Raw genomic sequence first — 18,552 nt, 5'->3', positions numbered from 1 at the left:
AACGTTTCAGCCTACCTTCATTTGTTCTCTTATCAGTTATCACCTCTCAAATTTTCAGCTAAAAGCGGAGATAATTCCATTTTTGTGAAGAACTTTAGTAAGAGGTCAGATTCAACGCTGTTGTGTCGAGTGAATGTGTCAGTGTTTAAGTTGGGTAAGATTGCCATCTTGTGGATAATAGCGGAAATATCAATAAGACAAAACAACTCAGAGAACGTTTTCTCTTTATTGACGAAATGACTCAACAATATTTATTGACATTTATCTGGATATCGCCATAATTGTGCAAAGGTAGAAAAATTAAAATATGATTAAAGACTGTGGTGTTTATTTTCATAAATCAGTACGCAGCAACAGTGGCGCAGTGATACTTGTGATGCGGTCTGAACCTTGGGTTATCCGGGGTATTTTATCACGGCTTAGAACGCGTTTCAACCAATCAGAATGAAGAATCAGAACGAGCCGTTTTATAATTAGGCTTTTACTCACTTACAACAAATATGGCACTTGTCAAAAAAGTCAACAAAATAAGAGTGCAAAAATGCTAACTTTTATAAGTTAAAGCCTGTGTTTCTACGCGTTTGTGTATTGTTTGACAAAAGGAAAGTTTCACTAAACAACGTCTGTCTTTCAGCCAATTACCTACGCCTACAATGCAAACGTTATGTTACCTTATAAATATTTATGAAGAAAGCCATAGTAGGATTGGGCAATCCTCTTGCGGGGCGGAGTGAAGAGTCATCGCCTGTAGTTTCTGTGCTTGAAGTGCGCTTGGCTTGCTTCAGTTCCCTGTGATTGAATCATGAAGAACATAAGACATCACTGGGAGTGGTACGGACATTGTGCAATAGCTGGATAGAGGAGTTTATTTGCTTTTCTTTTGCCCGTGTGAAATTATAATGCTGCTGCGCACGGACCAAGCCGCTTTTCTCCATGAAGTGTTTAAGCACCGATAAAGTCGGACAGAAAGTGATTACGGATACCGGACGAATACAGGACAAACCCGAATAATAAGAGTGTGATTCTGCACAGTAAGAGAGATGGGGAACGCAGGCAGTATGAACCAGCACACTGACCCCAGAGGACATCACATGCCTCTCAAACTGCCCATGCCTGACCCGGGGGAACTGGAGGAGAGATTTGCGCTCGTCCTGGTCTGTAATAATGATTTTTTTTTAGTCAAACTAACGAGCAAAAACAAACAGAAAGAAAGTCTGCCTCAAACTTTAACTTAAAGTGAGGTGTTTAGTTTGCTACAATTTTGTTTTGAACTTTCTTTTGTAATCAACTATATTCAGTTGACTTCAAGAGAAAAATGTGTCGGAGTTAAAAAAAATCTGGATATTTTCTCGTTTTATTTTACCGTCAGTCGGAATAGGGATGGTCATGGATGGGTGATTTGCTGTTGTTAACTCTTTAGGGTGTTTTGTTTATTGGTCTGTCTGGTTTGACATCCAAAGCAGTTTATTTCTCTTTATGTCAAATGTCAAGGGCATTAACAGATTCTTTACAGAATTGTAGAAGGGGTTGTCACTTTTTTGACTTACACACATCCTGCCTCTCTTCCATCCATTCTTTTTAGAGAAACATCTTGTCCAGATGTCTTCATTGTATGTAGTTTTTATTTAATATGGCCCACATAGCCTATTATTAGGTTCATCATTTAAACATAATCTACACATCAGCCTTTGTTTAAACTCATCATCTACCATTGTCCACAACAGCTGTTCCCAAATAATCCATTTACTCGTTGGTCCATCTTGACTATGGCACAGGAAATTATGTCATGAAGTTGGAATCTACAATCCTTTGTCTCCATGTGTCATAAGAATGCCAAGAATGTATCAGATTAGTATGCAACTACCTGAAGTCTGCTGTGTGCTGAGTTTTGGACGTCTTCTAGTTCATATAAATGTAGGTCAGTGGCAATGCTAACAAAAGACAAACCCTTTCAATTAACAAACAAACACCAACGAGCAGATAAAGTAAGAGAGGCTACTTTAAAAAGAAGAAATGTTGTCTTTTTCGTATAGTCACTGTTCATATTTTTTTTAAATCTTTTGTGGTTGTGTAATAGTCATCACAATGTTCTGTGCTAATTGCCTCGAGTCACAGGCAGATGAATCCTGGATCCTGACGTCACTGCCTGGCTTAGAACAGATTGGAAAGTTTTATTCCGATTCCTAATCCGTGTGTTTCACGATCACCTGACTCTTTTGCTTTTAGATACATGTACTGTAGGAGCAATGCTGTAGCCCCAACACCTTTGATCTGGTCAGTTAAATGATGGTCTGTGTCAATAGTGTCCCTGCTGAATAACTAATATGGTTTTTGTGTGGTATCTATTTTCTGTATGAACCATGATAACCACAGGTAACCACATCAAAGTGACATCAAAGTTATAATAATACTATAGTTATTATACACTCTTATATAGGTTTGTCAAATAACCTATAAATGTGCTTTAAGCAACTATTAATGCACATTCTGCCACCATTATACCAAAATACACCCAGCAGATGAGTGACCAGCTTCATGGTAACTCTAACTATATCATTTCCATTAAGGTTATAGTTTACGGTAACTGGAGTTTTAACCAACATACTATAGTATACAGTTATTGCTACTAATGTAAAACCAGTGGTATTGTAGATGGTTTCAGCAGTAACAACATAAACACGCGGCTTTCGTGGTCATCATGTAACTTCCGGTAATAAATAAAGAATAAATAACAACAAAGTCCTTTTAAAGTTGTTTATTTATACAACAAGCAAAATAAACAACACATAGATAGATTACATAGGAACCCAAAACATTTGTTATTTTCGACGAGGTATTTGTTTAACAGTTTCAGCAACTAGTCAGACCATTAAACAAACAGAAACCGGAAGTAAAGTTCGGACCAGCCGCTTATCGCATCACTGCACGTGCGCCCGATGAAACCGTCTATAAGCATAAGCCAGCCACCATCGTTATCATTTTATATTAGTAAAAATAAACGCTGCAACTACCGTATTTGTTTCTGTGGAGAATTTCTGTAAGAGATCTCTTTTGTTTATGAGACTGACAAGAATTAAGATCCCATTAGAGTCAATAATTGCAATAAGAAAAATAACAAAATACGTACTATAAAAGTAGGCATCCTCCGCTTTGCGTCGTGTCCTAATCACACCATCGGGGCTTTTCCGCGAAAACAACTGGCTGCATGTACATTATCCAGTTTATTACTTGTCTATTTACCCTCGTAAGAAAGGTAAGAATATTATTATTGATTTGAAATATTTTATTAGCTCATTCTTAACAAATGCAGACCTTCTGCAACGAAAGGAACACACTATTTGGTTTAACCATTTGTAAATATAATGTCATATATGTTATTAAAAGACAAATTTTATTAAATGTTTGTGTAATATATATGATTTGCAGCATCTAGGTAACAAACCTGCAAATGTCACGACTGGCCAATCAGAATCAAGCATTCCAATAAGTCATGTAATAATAATGATAATAAACACATCTTCTCATTTAAAATTCAGTAGAAATTACAGTGTTACTTGCAGCTGGTTGCCAGTAACTTATCGTATATTTAAATTTATGTTATTTACGGGCAAGAGTTTGTTCAAAGTTAAATCAATTTTAAATATTAAAGTCTTCATCTTTACAGAATAAAACTATACAATAACAGCCTCATGCAAAGCATTCTGGGAACCAGAAATCATCATCAACCTTTTTTATGTGTTTTGCTTTAGATTTTGTTTCCAAGAATGTTTTGCTTGATGCTGTTATTTTAGTTTTACTCTGTAAACACAAAGACTTGTAAATGTTTAATGTTCATTTAACAACTGTTGCCAGTAAATAACATAAATTTAAATCTACGGTAAGTTACCGGCAACCAGCTGCAAGTAACACTGTAATTTCTAAGGATTTTTTTACAGTGTAGAGTTGCTCTACCCTTATCAATTTCATGCGTACAATTTATTTATGTCATGAGGACATTTTATTAAACAAGGAAGGATTTTATCAGAAAGACAGTAACTGAACTGATCATATAGATTTGTCCAGCTATTTATCCTTAAACATGTACATAATAGGCAAAATAAAACCTGTGCTTTCACATCCATGTGAAATGAATCCTGTCACAGACTGGCAGACGCTTATGGGGATGATGTATTTTTTTTTGGCAGGCTGTGGTTAAGGCATTAGGAACGCTTTAGAACTGTAATTGCAGATTTGCTATGTACTACACTGAAAATCCACAGGTCCTGTAAGTAAATGCCTTAGTGAGTGAGATGGATCTTTCTAATGATTGAACCTTCTGTGTTAGCGCTGCTAAATCTCAGAGGAAAATCTGATGGGTATTTGGCTGATGAATATGGTCTGAATGATGACCTGGTCACAAGTAAAATATAAGAGGAAGTGGTACTTTCCAGGCAGAAAACAGTGATTATACTACATCATTTATAACTTATGGACATAAACAAGTTTTTCTGAATTAAATGTAAATAGTGCTTGCCCATGCTAGGTTTGCTGGCACAATATAGTTGCTTGTCAGGGTGTTGCTCTATTATATAGTATTCTGGTCTTAGATATGGTATGAATTGCTTGATTTATTGGGCAGACTCATAAAAATAGAAAAGTATGGCAAACCAAAATGTTTTAAAATAGTCTAGCACAAAGGAATGGGACGAGTAATGAAAGGTATGAGCAATGTAACCACTAATATGTGATGTTTCTCATAGCAAAAGATCGGCTTTCATGAGCATCACACCAGTCTGTACAGGTATATACGGAAATATGTCTGTATGCCAATGCCATAGACATGGAAATGCATTTTCAGTTTGAAATGTTTTGAGATTGGCATTTAACCCAAAAGCCAGATCCTAATGTTATATTTTAAAGTCAGATTTAGTGTACTGTAAAGGTACAGTGAAAGCTTGGTTGTTCAAACGACTATGTTTTCTCTCATTCATCTGATTTCTGCCAGTTTATTCAGTATTTTTCTCATGATCAACAGAAAGCCAGGTCAATACAAGAGCTACAGTACACAAACTGATCACCCTTAGTAAACAAAAAAGAAATGTGTCATTGCTCATTCTTTCTACAGAGCACTCATCCTTTCAATATAGTTAAAGGGAGTGTCTTTTTGAACTGGTGTCCATTGAGACAACCTTTAAATCTCATGCTGATACACTGTTCTCAAATCAAAGCTCACAGGAGCACATTGTGTGACCTTGGCCATGAAAATGATGCATGCTTCAACGATTAGGATTGAACTCTTGCTTAATGTTTGCTATTTTCCTTTTGTTTTGTCCTTAAGTGTGATGGTGTAATGTTGTACTACTTCCTGAGAGTAATGTGAAATACCAGACAACACACAAATACAGGTGCAACTGGTGCAACCCTACACCACATATCCAGTCATAAGTTGAGTACAGGCCTATTTGTAGCAATAGTCAACAATACATTATATGGGTCAAAATTATGCCAAAATTTGTATGCCAAAACCCATTAAAATATTAAGCAAAGATCACGTTTCATGAAAATTATTTATCATTAGTAATATGTGGAATAATAAAGGCGATTTTCTCAATATTTTTATTTTTTTACATAATCAGATTCCAGATCTTTAAATAGTTTTATCTTATCCAGATATTGTCCTATCCTAAGTTTCAGATTATTTATAAATCTCAAGAAAAAAATATCTTTAGGACTGGTTTGTGGTACAGGGTCACAATTGTGTCTCCAGTCATCGGTGTGTTGCCACAGCAATTACACATTGCTGTTTCTTCATGCTAAATAATGACACAAATGGCTTTCACTATGGCTTTGAAAAGGAATGTGTCTCACAACAAGTTTATTGGTTGTTAAAAGTCAAGTTTGCCATTAATTATTAATCCTAGAACTACTTTAACAGGACAGATCTTGCTTTAAAACACGAGACTGGCACTATAGCACTCCTGATGCCATAGAAGAAACATTTTAGGTTGTATTGTTATTTGTGGTGCAAAAAGATGATTTGAACCAGAGAAAGGTAAGAGATAAATGGTTCTTTTAAGAATCTTTGACTAAATGGCACCTTTATGCTGAGATCTGCTGACATCTTAAATAGCAGAATTTAGCTACATAGAACAGTTATTACATGCACAGCATGCAAAACATCACGCTTGTCTTATGGAGAATAATTTGATTGCTGTTTAAAATGGTTTTCTGTAAGATAATGTTCATTATTTTTGTGGTCTGGTGTCTCGGTTCATGTTCAGTCATCTGCAGAGAAGGTAGGCAGTGGTGTTGTGCGGTGTGCAGGCCACACAGAGCGAGCCGAGTCTTGAGCCCTGAATTAAAGGATCAGTCAGCGTGCTTTTGTTAGCCAGATGCTGTGAATTAAACACTAAGGCCGTTTTTCCTGTTAAGAGGGGGTGAGTTTTCCCCTTAAACAGGCCTTACTGAATCCCCTTAGAGCGGTTAAAAATAGAAAACGATCTTAATAAACAAAGAAACTTCACAGTAGAACTAAAGTTGAGCTGAATGAGTCTAGAAGACAAGTTAGAACAATTTCAGACAATATTTCTATGTTTGCCTGTGTTCCAAAAAAAAAAAAAACAGGTAAGTTAGTTAAGAAACAAAATATATATAGGTGAGATGATAGATGGCTAATTATTTCTCAGGTTAAACATTGTTTTTATTTCAGTTGCTAAATAGAGATAAAAGTTAATACTGAGATCAGTAACTTAAACCCAAACCCGTTGGCTTTGCATAACCACAGCTTATATATCAGCCAAAATGTTATGACCACCTGCCTAATATTGTGTAGGTCCCCCTTTTGCCACCAAAACAGCCCTGACCTGTTGAGGCATGGACTCCACTAGACCTTTCTATCAGAAAATGCAGACACTTTTTCTGCAATTTCAGCTACAGCTCAAATCTATATAGCTATAGCTCATCTGTTGGTCTGTTTGCTCCCCAATGAGCCTTGGCTGCCCATGACTCTGTCGCCGGTTCACCACGTTTCCTTCCTTGGACCACTTTTGATAGGTACTGAACACTGCAGACCGGGAACACCACACAAGAGGTGCGGTTTTGGAAATGCTCTGACCCAGTCATCTAGCCATCACAATGTGGCCCTTAGTCGCTCAGATCCTTACACATTTTTCCTGCTTCTAACACATTAACTTTGAGGACAAGTGTAGCTCGTTAGAACTGAGCACTGCAGCTCATGGTGGACCAAGCAAGCAGATGTGCGTCCGCAGCCCAACTTAAAGTGCTGTCTCTTGTTAGCCTGGCTAACACCAGACCAGTCTCATAGAGAATGAGATGTGGTCTGGGAACCATAATGCTCATTTACTCGTATTTGAGGTGTGGTATATAAAAGCCCAGACCAGTTTATTGGGCGCTACGAATGTCTATCAAATACGTCTTTACGTAGCTCATAGCCAATCGTTTGAATTATACCAAAAGACGTATGTAGAGTGACAAAAATTCAAACGTCAACTACTTTTATCGGGTACGTGTGCACACAGCTGAAAGCTATGCAACTAAACCGGTAGCTGTATATTTATATTGAAAAGCAACACAACTAAGTGGCACTGTGACAACCACAGTACAGACATAATGACAATATGATATTAAAGGCGGAGCCCACGATGTTTGAAAGCCAATGTTGATATTTGAAATCACCTAAACAAACACGCCCCTACCCCAATAGAATCTGGACCTTCTGTTGATAGACCCGTCCCACACATACACAACCCGGCAAGGATGTCGGTTAGTAGACACGCTCCTTACTGCTGATTGGCTATAAGTGTGTTTTGGTAGTCGGCCCGTCTCCTTTTCCAAAGCGTTTTTCAAACATCGTGGACTCCGCCTTTAATACATACCACTTACCATTTATAAGTTAAATGGACTTCATCGACGACGATGCCTAGCAGGTTGATCCTATAAAACTCCACGGCCAACATCCTTCTTGGATATGAAATTGTTTAACGGCAAAAGTTGCTCTTTTTTAAAATAAACTTGCGCTCAAAACTACTTCAAACACTATCTAAGGCTGCATCGAAAAGTAACTTCGCGTGACTTATTTAAGATTTGCCTTGACCCCTGTGATGTTGAGGTTAGGGTTGGGGGGGTTTTATTGTTTTTTTATGATAATTGTTATGAGTTTTTGCACGATTAACTTTGTAAGAATTCTTACGAATTAGTCTATTGAAATGTTCATTGTTAAACAATGTGAAATAAATATAGTAAAAAGCACATTCTCAAAATGTAACTTATGCAATGGTGAAAAATAGGCAAAATTAAAAAAAAACTTGTTTAGTTGTTCAGTTATCTGCCTTCAGCTGAATGTTTAATTATATTCGGCTTCAGCCAAGAATTTTTCTGCGTTTGGTGCGTCCAGCAGCTACTCATTGATACTGATACCGATACTCACACATACTGTACTGATGTCATGTGAATACTGTGATCTCCTGTAAATAAAAGATTTTCATAACATTCATATTATTTGCTTTTTTGTGGTGTTGAAAAATGTAATTGTCAACCAAAAATTTTAAATCTGATAACCAAATATAAGTGCTTTCTGCTGTATAAGCAAAATCATGTTTCTCTGCGCTGTACGTGTTCATGATTAGTATTATGGTCACAGGCCTGTTCTCCTGCTGACTCTTAATTAATCTCAATGAACAATAGCTGCTCGCCCTTCAGCAGGAGCTTAAAAACAGCTGTGAGTCCCGTGCAGCAGCCAGAGAAACACAAGACGGCCTTTATTCTGTCTTAGAGCAGAGCCTGGCACTAACCTTACCATCCACACCTCCTTACTCTATATCCATCCATCCATTCATTGTCCTGAGGCTTATTCAGGCTTTTTGATTTCATGTGGTCTGAGCGACAGACTGTTCACTGTGCCAATTAGTCATAGAGGGCAGAAAGCCAGTGGTCCAACACTAGCGCTGCATGACCACATTGAATACAGCTAAAGTTGGCTGGCACGGCTGGTTTGATGGTGCTGATGCTGCCGATGCTGTGATATTTCATTGAGCTGATGACGATAGCAATGTGTCATTGCATAGTGGCTAAAGGTCTGGACTGGTTACTCCATGGTTACGATTCAAACACTGTAATTGGTGTTTCAATGATTTGGGTTATTTGACAAAATGTATCTCATGACCTTAAAAATTGTTAGTATTGCTCCAAGCATCACTCTCTCTGTCTTACCATCTGCATCGACCTAAAACTTTTGACTGTACATAACTTTTTGATGCATTCAAGTCATAGCAATAATATGCACTCATTTTTAAACACTTATTTCATTAATTTCAATAATTCAATCATTTTTTATGTATCTTGGAGGCCTGGAAGTGTTTCTGAAATGGATGACCTGTTACAACAGCGTTATGTTAATGTTCCAGAAAAGAGTCTTGGCTCTCCTGAGGTTTATTCACTCCTACAAATAGTTTAACAGTTAGTATCACTAATATACATGTTTTGTGAAGATTTGCAATAATACTGTTTTCAATTTTTTTATTATTTTTTGTTACGTCTCTACTTATATTTTCTGTAAAGCTGTTTTGCAACAGTGCAAAACTGTGAAAAGCACTATAGAAACAAACTTGAACAGAGTTGAAAAGGCAGCCAGTAAGAGTCCAACATAGATGGTAACTCCTTTAATATTGTTTCAAAAGCATCCCTTGCTCAGGAATCTGGTTGATGAAATGTCAAGAGAATATTTCTGTAAATTCTAGGTAAAAGTTAACTAGTATGTTGAGGCACTAAATTACTAATAGTTTTATTTATTTTGTTTAGATTTTTAGTTGCAGTATAGTTCCCAGTGGTACATGTGTGTTATTTGTAGTTTTGATGTACACCGTGTCATATTATGCAAGACACTTAAAGTGAAAGATTACCCCAAAATAAATTCTGTCACCGTTTTCTTATCCTCATGTTGTTCCAAACCATATCTTTTTTCAGATTAACACAAAAAAGATATTTTGAAAACTTATTAAAAAAATATTTTAATTTTTGGGTAACTATCATTTCAACCCCAAAACACAATCCACAAGGATTGTTTCTACAATACTGTACTATAAAGTTCAATTTAGGGGTTTGAAAGAAGTTCCCAATAATTTTACATTATATATGTAAGTTCTTAATGAAGTACAAAGCAAAACAAACTAAGACCTTATTGGTAGGTGTAAGGGATGGGACGATTACCAGTTTCATGATTAACCACGATAAAATGTCCTGACGGTTAGTATGTAAGGAATAATTGACGATGGGCCATTGAATTATAAGAAAATAATGCACACCCAATGTGCAATGCGTCGTGCCGTTACACCACGGGTGTGCATTATTTTCTTATAATTCAAAGAACCGGAGTCAATTATTCCTCTTATACCACGGTTACCACAAACATTGCTCTAGACATTTGACAAGTCAGTAGGGTTGCCGCGGTGACATAATTTTCCCACCGGTTAATCGGCGTGTCACAAACTCGGTGATCCCGGTATCACCGGGTGGGAGGGGCTTATAAATGCGCATGCAGACGTGCACATTTTACTTTCACTTTTGAATTACGCAACTGTTTAAATGCAGCGCTTGTGTAAGCTGCGTTAAATCGCGTATGAATTTGCATGCAATGCGAGTGCAACAGCTGGTTTAATTAAGTGCTTGAGTCAATGTGCGTAGGTAATTCTCAAAGAACCCGCCAGTCCCAAGCAGAGCAACCGGCTACTTCTCCATAAAAGCGCTGCTTGAATGATGAAAAACACAACAACAAAACGATCTCGCTTATATTAAACATCATATATGTATATTATAACAAAAACGAGTAAGCACGCAGCTTCTGTCATCATCTGGTCAGTCAGCTCGCCTCGCAAACTCTGACAGAAATAAATGAAATCTGACACCTGCTGCTCTGTGACGTGACGCGCGTTCATCTCCGCTGAATTCAGACAACAGACACATTCAGTTGTAAGTGTTTGCTCTCTCTAACGAAACTAAATGATTTAATTACACGAAAATATCAAAACAACGGTGAAAGACGGTGTCACGGTGGGCAAGTGATATAACCGGTGAGAGGCTGAAGCACCGGTTATCACCGTTTCACCGACTATCGCGGCAAGCCTACAAGTCAGGTGTGCGGTTATCAGAAATTAATGCATACCCACGGAACATTTCTCAGCCAATCAGAATACAGCATTCAACAGACCCGTGGTATAATATTGTTTAAAATTGAATTGTCATTACAACCGTGTTTGATTACCGTGATTTTGAAAACTTCAAAATCCAGCCAGAATCAGGTTGACCAGGCGCGCACATGCAACATAGTTTTTTGCACAAGAAGGCATATAAGGGATAATGTATTGTACTGTATTCGTTCACGGTAAACTTATTAGACAGATTTATTATTTTTTTTTACCACAGTAATATTTTCAGGGACATAAAATATTAAATTGTGATTTTCAAAAATAAAACTTTTCAGTGTGCGTATCAGTTCTTTTTGAACATTTCTATCTCATTTGAACAAAACCATGATAATATTGATAACTGTGATAGCTTTGGTCACTATAATCATGATATGAAATTTTCATACCGTCCCATCCCTTTTAGGTGTTATGACTAAGGTTTGTTTTTAGTCCATTATTTTTTCACTCTCTATGAATTCATTCTGTTTGTGATGCTTCATATGATGTCCATGATTTGAGATATGTGTGCAGTACCTGCTGTATACAGGGGTGTGTTATTTTCTGTTAATGGTGCTCACTATTGGATAATGCGTATGTTGGAATTTCATAATAGTAATAATTGCAGTACAGCTGTAATAATGTTGACCCTTTGTGATAACATCACACTATAAGCAAGCAGCAAACCCATAAAACCCCTATAAAAGCAAATTTCAAATATAAAAGTCAAATTAATTTTGTTAAACTTCTTTTTCTTTACATGACCTTGAAGCACAGTAAATGTGATGGGTGTTTGTATCTATTCTGATTAACTGAGTAGCATGCATTGAGTCAAATATTGTGTCATACAGTCCACAGCATTAGTCCTATTAATACTTCTGTGTAGCTGTATTGTGCTGGTGAAGATGGTGTCACAGGTCGCTCTGCTCTCATTAATGCAGTGCATTATGGGAGCTCACGGGATCATGGTGTTGGCCAAGGGGACAGCTGTGAGAAACTTCAGCGAGCATGGCCTGAGCTCCGTCACAGATGATGTGGATGTGCGTGTGGGTGTTTGTTTTGGCTGGGTGATGTGTTTGTGAATCCAGATGTTATTGTGACTGTATAAAAGCACTGGAGTGTTTGATTACTCAGTGACGGAAGAGAAAGTCTTTGTTGAATAACTGGTGTGCATGAAGAAAGGTGAACAAATTAACCCGAACAGGTTTGGTTTTGTTTTGTTTATGTATTAAAAAATTGACTTTATACTTTTGTTTGGATATTAATGCTATAAAGCTGTCACACTTCTACAAGATGAAAGGTTTATTTGAGTTGAGTTGACCTGACCTGGAAGACACATCTGACCAACATATAAAATAACAAATTTTTGTACATTTCTCTTGAAAAGTATATAAAGTCAGCTAGTCAGATTGGAAATGGCAATTTCTGTAAGCCCTTGCTGTTGCTTGTGTGTAACAGGCATATTAGTGTCTGTTCATTGATGTGCTGCCTGACAACACTGATGCAATTTTCTTCAAATTCTTTCTTCTCTAGCATTTATTTAAATAGATTTTCTGCTGTAATGATTCAACTGCTCTTCAGAATTAATGGCCTGTGTCTGCAGAGAGATGAACTTCTCGTCCCTGAAATCCCTTCATGTCTTTCATATCATTCTGGTAAATTTAACTCATGCCTGTTTCCAGCTCATGTTGTTATCCAGCAGGGGAGTTCAGTCAACTGTCTAATGGATTCAGTACATAGTGAATTTGTTGCCTTGGTTGTTTGTACTTAAACTTCATTGATGCGCAGCCGCAGACACTTTTATTTCGTAAAAATAATTTGATTTACTCAGACTAAAATAATCAGGAATCACAGGTGTCTAGAGATCTTGTGTGTGTTCTTAATTAGAAACAGTATTATTGTGTTATTCCAATTCATTGTTGTTGAGTAACATTTGTTTGATATTTCAAGAGCGTATATAAGTTGCTTTGGATAAAAGCTTCTGCCGAATGCATACATGAAAATAATACATTGTGGAATGTTACTTTAGTTAATGAGTTCTTAGGTCAACAATACTTTAAAGGACACCTACAGTATGCTGCCTTACAAAGCCAAAGTGCAGTAACTACGCATTTGGTCAAAATTGAGTGTTGAAATGGGCTTAGTGAGATCTGTTGTGTCTTGTGACAAAGTCTCCTGGTTCAATGTTGTCCCATTTCAGAGAAACGTGTGTGCCAAAATTGCAGTAACATGTTTGACCTGCTGGTGTAAAAAACTTTAATTGCATTTTTCTCAGTTTCAGTGTTTGCGTAGATACTCCACTTAGCCTTTGTAGGGCAGTATGGTCCGATTCACATTTTTACATTTCCTTTTGTGTGTAAGTGTGTATAAGTACATGTTAACGATATGCAAAAGGTACAAATCAAAAAGTAAACGATGACGCGAGTTATCGTCTCCAACGTAAATCTCTTTTCTTGGACTACAACAAACACACGGATTGTAGGCAACAGTTTACTTCCTGGGCCTGTTGACGTGGACACGATGGTCATTATCATAATTCCTTTCGCTTGGACTCACAGCCTGTAAATTAACTCCTGTTAGCATTACATTGCGAGCAAATCTTTCAAACATGGTAAGGATCATCACATTTCCGGCTGACGTCAGATATATTCAGGCCAATCACAACGTTCAGATTAGCTGGCCAATCAGGGACACAGAGCTTATGAGATCGGTGAGCTTTGTACAAAATCAGAGAATTTGAGGAAGGCAGCTATGTGAAAAATAATGTTTTTTTAACCATAAACCATGCGAACACATTGTATTATACTAAATACACAAATAATGGTGTTTTAAGCAATGAAATAGGTGCCCTTTAATATATTGGCCAATTAATTGACCAATACTCAGCTGTTTAACCATGCCTGCTTTGTTGATTAGGAAATTATAAAAAAAATTTAACTGCAAATATCAAAACCTTTACTTCTCACACAGCCCAGAGTTGTACACACGCTGGATTATTTTCAACTCAGCGCTAGGTCAGAAGGGACAAACCCAATGGTTGGATTAAATTAAGATAGAAAATGTTTTTATTTGACCCAACAATGTGTTAAAACAACCCAACATTTTGGGTAAAAACAACCCAGCATAGGTTAAATTACAAGCCAACGGGTTGGGCTCGTCCCCCTGGGTTGAATATAGAGCAGAGGTTCTCAACTCCGGCCCTTGAGATCCACTTTCCTGCAGAGTTTAGTTCCAACCCTGATCAAACACACCTGAGCAGGGTAATCAAATGGCTGTTTCTCAATGTCAAGGAAGGATCCTCGGAAGCCAGAATTTCGAGGATGCTACGTCATCCACATTCGTCGAAGGACTGTTCCAATGTCGAGGATCCTCGGAATTGCAACTGAGGACTGAGTAGTTCTTTCGAAAAATATCCCATATACAGTACAGGAAAGGATGCATATGTGTATCCTTCGTGCTCTTCGCGCTCTCAAATCACCAACAATCCTATGCGCACGCAGCGCCGAAAGCAGACCTTTTTACTGACGTAATGACGCTATGACGTGCACTTGCTAGCCTGTTCCATTTACGTGTTCTCCAAATTCTAAAGAGTAGCCTCGCCTAGCCTCGAAGGAAGTGACTTGGAAAGACCAGCCTGCCAAGGAAGTATCCTTGACATTTAGAAACAGCCAAGGTCTTTAGAAATACCAAAAAATTGCAGGCAGTTGTGTTTGATTGATTGAGAACCTCTGATATAGAGTGTACACCTCTGGGCTCTTGCACTTGCTAATGTAATATCGTTTAAATAGCGAAACATAAACCGTCAACTCAGTAATAATCAGCAGCCATTGAAAAAACCAACTGCAGTAATGTGTATCAGCAGTTTGGACAGTATCTTGGTAGTATTAAATTTACTAGGGCGGTTTCCCGGACAGGGTTTATAATCCAGGACAAGACCTTGATTCAGGAGTTGGGAACCCTGGGTCCTGATGGGCCACTGTCCAGCAGAGTTTAGTTCCAACTCTAATCAAACACACCTGAATTTCATTTCCAAGTAATCCTGAAAACTTTGAGTTTTAAAGGAACAGTATGTAAGAAAGTCACTAGAAAATCATTTCATTTCAAATACTTATATCACTGACAACAGTGGTCTGGCCAGGATATTGCCATTTAAAAAGTGGAGTTGCAGCCCTCAACTGATGTTTATGTTGTCATGTTGTGTATTGGCCATAAGTTGTGTGATTGCAGTACCAGTTTTAGCCACAGGTTTTGTGATTGCAACATCAGTTTTGGCCACAATCATTTAAGTCTTTGACTAAGATAAGCCCTGTCTGGTAAACCATCCCATTTTCACTTAAAACCAGATTAACAATGTTGCTTTTCCTACAAATTTCCGTTCTAGGCATAATTTGCAGACTACAAACGATTAAGTGAAATTTGCACTCATTTGCACATGTACTGGTTTACATGTGACATTCTCACCAGCTGCAGATTGATCACATTACCAATTAATCTTCTGACAGATACTGCCTTTGGCATTGTCTCAACTCTTCAACTTCTGTTGCAACAAAACAGCATTAAACTGTTTCACTAATGTATTTTCTTTGCTTTTTAATGTGGCCATGTCCTAAGTCACAGTCTCTTGTGGCCATTACACAATGTGCAGCATAAACCACAAAGTTCATGAATGCCTTAAAGAAGTGGTTCTCAACTCCAGTCCTCAGCCCCCCTCACAGAATGTTTAAGATGTCTACATATATATAAAACACCTGATTCCACTCATCTGGCTCCTGCCAGAATGTATGGCTGTATCTCAATCAGCTCCCTTGTTCAGTAGTCAGGGCACTTTTAAGGGCAAAATCCTTCCAGTGCCCTGGAATGTTCGTTCCCTAAAAAATTCCAACAATGCAACGCAAAAACCAGTGAGCATCGATGGTCCCTATGTTCCCTTATAGACCAACAGTCAGGTAAACATTTCTAAAGCTCTCCAACCAAAAGTTGTGCGAATTAACTCAACAGACTTTGTGAAATGCGAGAGAACTTTTGGAAAGGCAAACGTTTGTTTTGGTTTTAATATTTAATATTAAAGGGAAACCAGGCAAGTCTGCGTAATATTTCTCTACGAGCTCCCCTAGTGTCTGAAAGTAAATGCTTTCAAACACACTGTCGTAAAAACGAACTGTTGTCCCTCCCCCCTCGGAACCAAGTTTATCAGCTTATTTCCAATCCAGTTATGTTTTCCTTCCGGTCAAGGGTTTTCGATGCTTCTTCCTTGGCTCTGCCATTTGCAACAATCCCTAGCCGTGTTTAGCTCGCCTGCCTCTGTGTTGTTTGCTGTAAAGTGATCCTGCTTCTCGCGATATCTGAGACTTTGCAAAACTGAAGGACACCGGGTTGGATACAGCGAACTTGCAAGTGGGTTATTCTTCCTACAGACGGTAGGGGCGGGCGAGAGAGTCTTCATTCGTCCGGTAATGAGTCATTTAACCATATACCGACTTACAAAGATGATTTATTAACATAAAAATGCTGCCTTGTGTCCCTTTAACTCATTCACCGCCATTGACGAGTTATCTCGTCATTTATGAGTTCATATTTAACTAATAAATATGCCTTTTTGGACGAATTTCAAAGTGAAAGTGTAATACCGCTTTTATCCACCAGATGGCGCCAAATCGAATTTATCAAAAACGGAAGTTAAAAAGATTTAATGGTTATTTTAACTGCCTTTATGTTTGATAGTCATTCTGAGTCTGATCTCTAACATAAATTCCTTTACAAAAACGCAATTTTTTAAGCTTTTTGCTCAAAATGTTGTATTTTTGAAGAGAAATACCCATATTTCAGTGGTTAAATTAAGTAGAAAAAGTAAATATATAATGAAACGTTTTTTCCCCATTTTGTTTGTTTGTTTGTTTTTTTATTGTTTGTTTGAAAGCAGAGGGTGTGTTCTTTAATTTAATATAATTTGTATGTTTATATATTTATAGAAAATGATTTTTCCTGCAAGGAATTTTGTGAAAATTTTGTTAAAATCACAAAAATGCAGGTGGGCAACTTTTCTCAAAAAGGCGGGCGGTGAATGAGTTAATAACACATTGCAAGACAAGAAGGGGCCACAATTTACTTAATAATACATAATAATTACTACTTAATAATCTACCTAATAATATTTAAATGAAATATTCCTCCAAATTTATGCACGGATACTGTATGTAAGAGAATAATTGAAGTGTTTTTCATAATATACTTTAACACGTGTTTAAAAATGAAGTCAGAGAGATGGCTTTGCCGGTTTTTGATAAATAACAGCTGTGAATTATCACAACGCACTTAAACGTCATAGGAAAGTAAGTGAACAGTGTCCCAATGTCAAGTGAGCTAGGGTGCTTACCAGTGCCTGAACCTGCGTACACAATATACTGATACACGAGCTCGGGAGTTAAGGAGCGAGATTGAGACATAGACTTTGAAACGTTTTCTTGATTAACAGACTAACAAGCTGATGAACTGAATCAGGTGTTTGATATATCTAAAATGGTCTGGATGGACCTAGGACTGGAGTTGAGAACCACTGACTTAGAACTATAAAGAGCTACAGTAGTAAAGTTACATCATTTCTAACAACAAGCGCATTTTTTCTGTTCCTTCTGTCCATTATTTCTTTCTTATTTCTTTCTTTCTCAAGATAAGTACATGACGGTTTACTGTATTTGAAGCAACTGTATGTCTCTGACAAAGAGCTGGTACTCAATAAGAGAGCGTACAAAAATGACAGAAGACCCTGACAACACACATCACCCACTTTTGGACTAGGTTAGAACTATTCTTGTTCATTTTCCTGTATTGGAAGTTCAAAAATTCCTTAAACATGTTCTAAGCCATGAACTTAGCCAATCATGAGACAACATTGAATAGATTTGAGGCCATTGCTTTTCTGGGATGCTATAAAAATCTGTAAGATTTTATTGTGATTTTTTTTGCATAACATGGAAAAAATCCAAGTCCCAAGTACAGAAGATGTTACATTTGTGTCTATAGTTCAAATAGTTTTAAGTTTACATTTACATGCCAACTTCATTGTTTGTGCTACTGATAGTGGTGGGGTGGCTCATCATGTTAAACTGTGTACGCTTGTCAAACTCAGTCAGATGGTAATCTAGTAACCTGTTAATCTGTTTCAGTGCAGGATTTGTCAGACTGATTTACAATAAACCTTTGACTTGTGAATCCATGAGTCTTTTCAGGAGAATCTGGATTCAATCATAAATTTGACTACAGTTATTTGCTGTGCATCGCATACAGCCAGCAAATATGGCACATAAGAAAAAAGTCCTTTATCTTTCTTTTCACATTAAATTCATACTGCAAACTTACAACATAAATAAAATATATTTGC

The 18,552-nt window shown here is 37.3% G+C and overlaps 1 protein-coding gene across 5 annotated transcripts in view; it reads left to right on the top strand.

The window, feature by feature from the left end:
• Window positions 1–734: 734 nt before the first annotated feature.
• The window catches only part of fmnl2a (formin-like 2a), a 79,896-nt gene continuing 62,078 nt past the window's right edge, over window positions 735–18,552 (top strand). For 3 of the 5 annotated variants that reach the window (XM_055214623.2, XM_055214625.2, XM_055214626.2), the window contains exon 1: window positions 735–1,154. In XM_055214623.2, the coding sequence (XP_055070598.1) occupies window positions 1,041–1,154 (114 nt within the window). In that variant the 5' untranslated portion in view covers window positions 735–1,040. Of the gene's footprint in view, window positions 1,155–1,213; window positions 1,237–18,552 lie in introns of those variants that run through there. The other 2 variants (XM_055214622.2, XM_073854832.1) reach the window with 2 other exon arrangements.

This window comes from Misgurnus anguillicaudatus, chromosome 17 (genome assembly GCF_027580225.2).
Source record: "Misgurnus anguillicaudatus chromosome 17, ASM2758022v2, whole genome shotgun sequence".
NCBI classification, from domain to species: Eukaryota; Metazoa; Chordata; class Actinopteri; order Cypriniformes; family Cobitidae; genus Misgurnus; species Misgurnus anguillicaudatus.
This window is presented reverse-complemented; position numbering and strand designations above follow the sequence as displayed.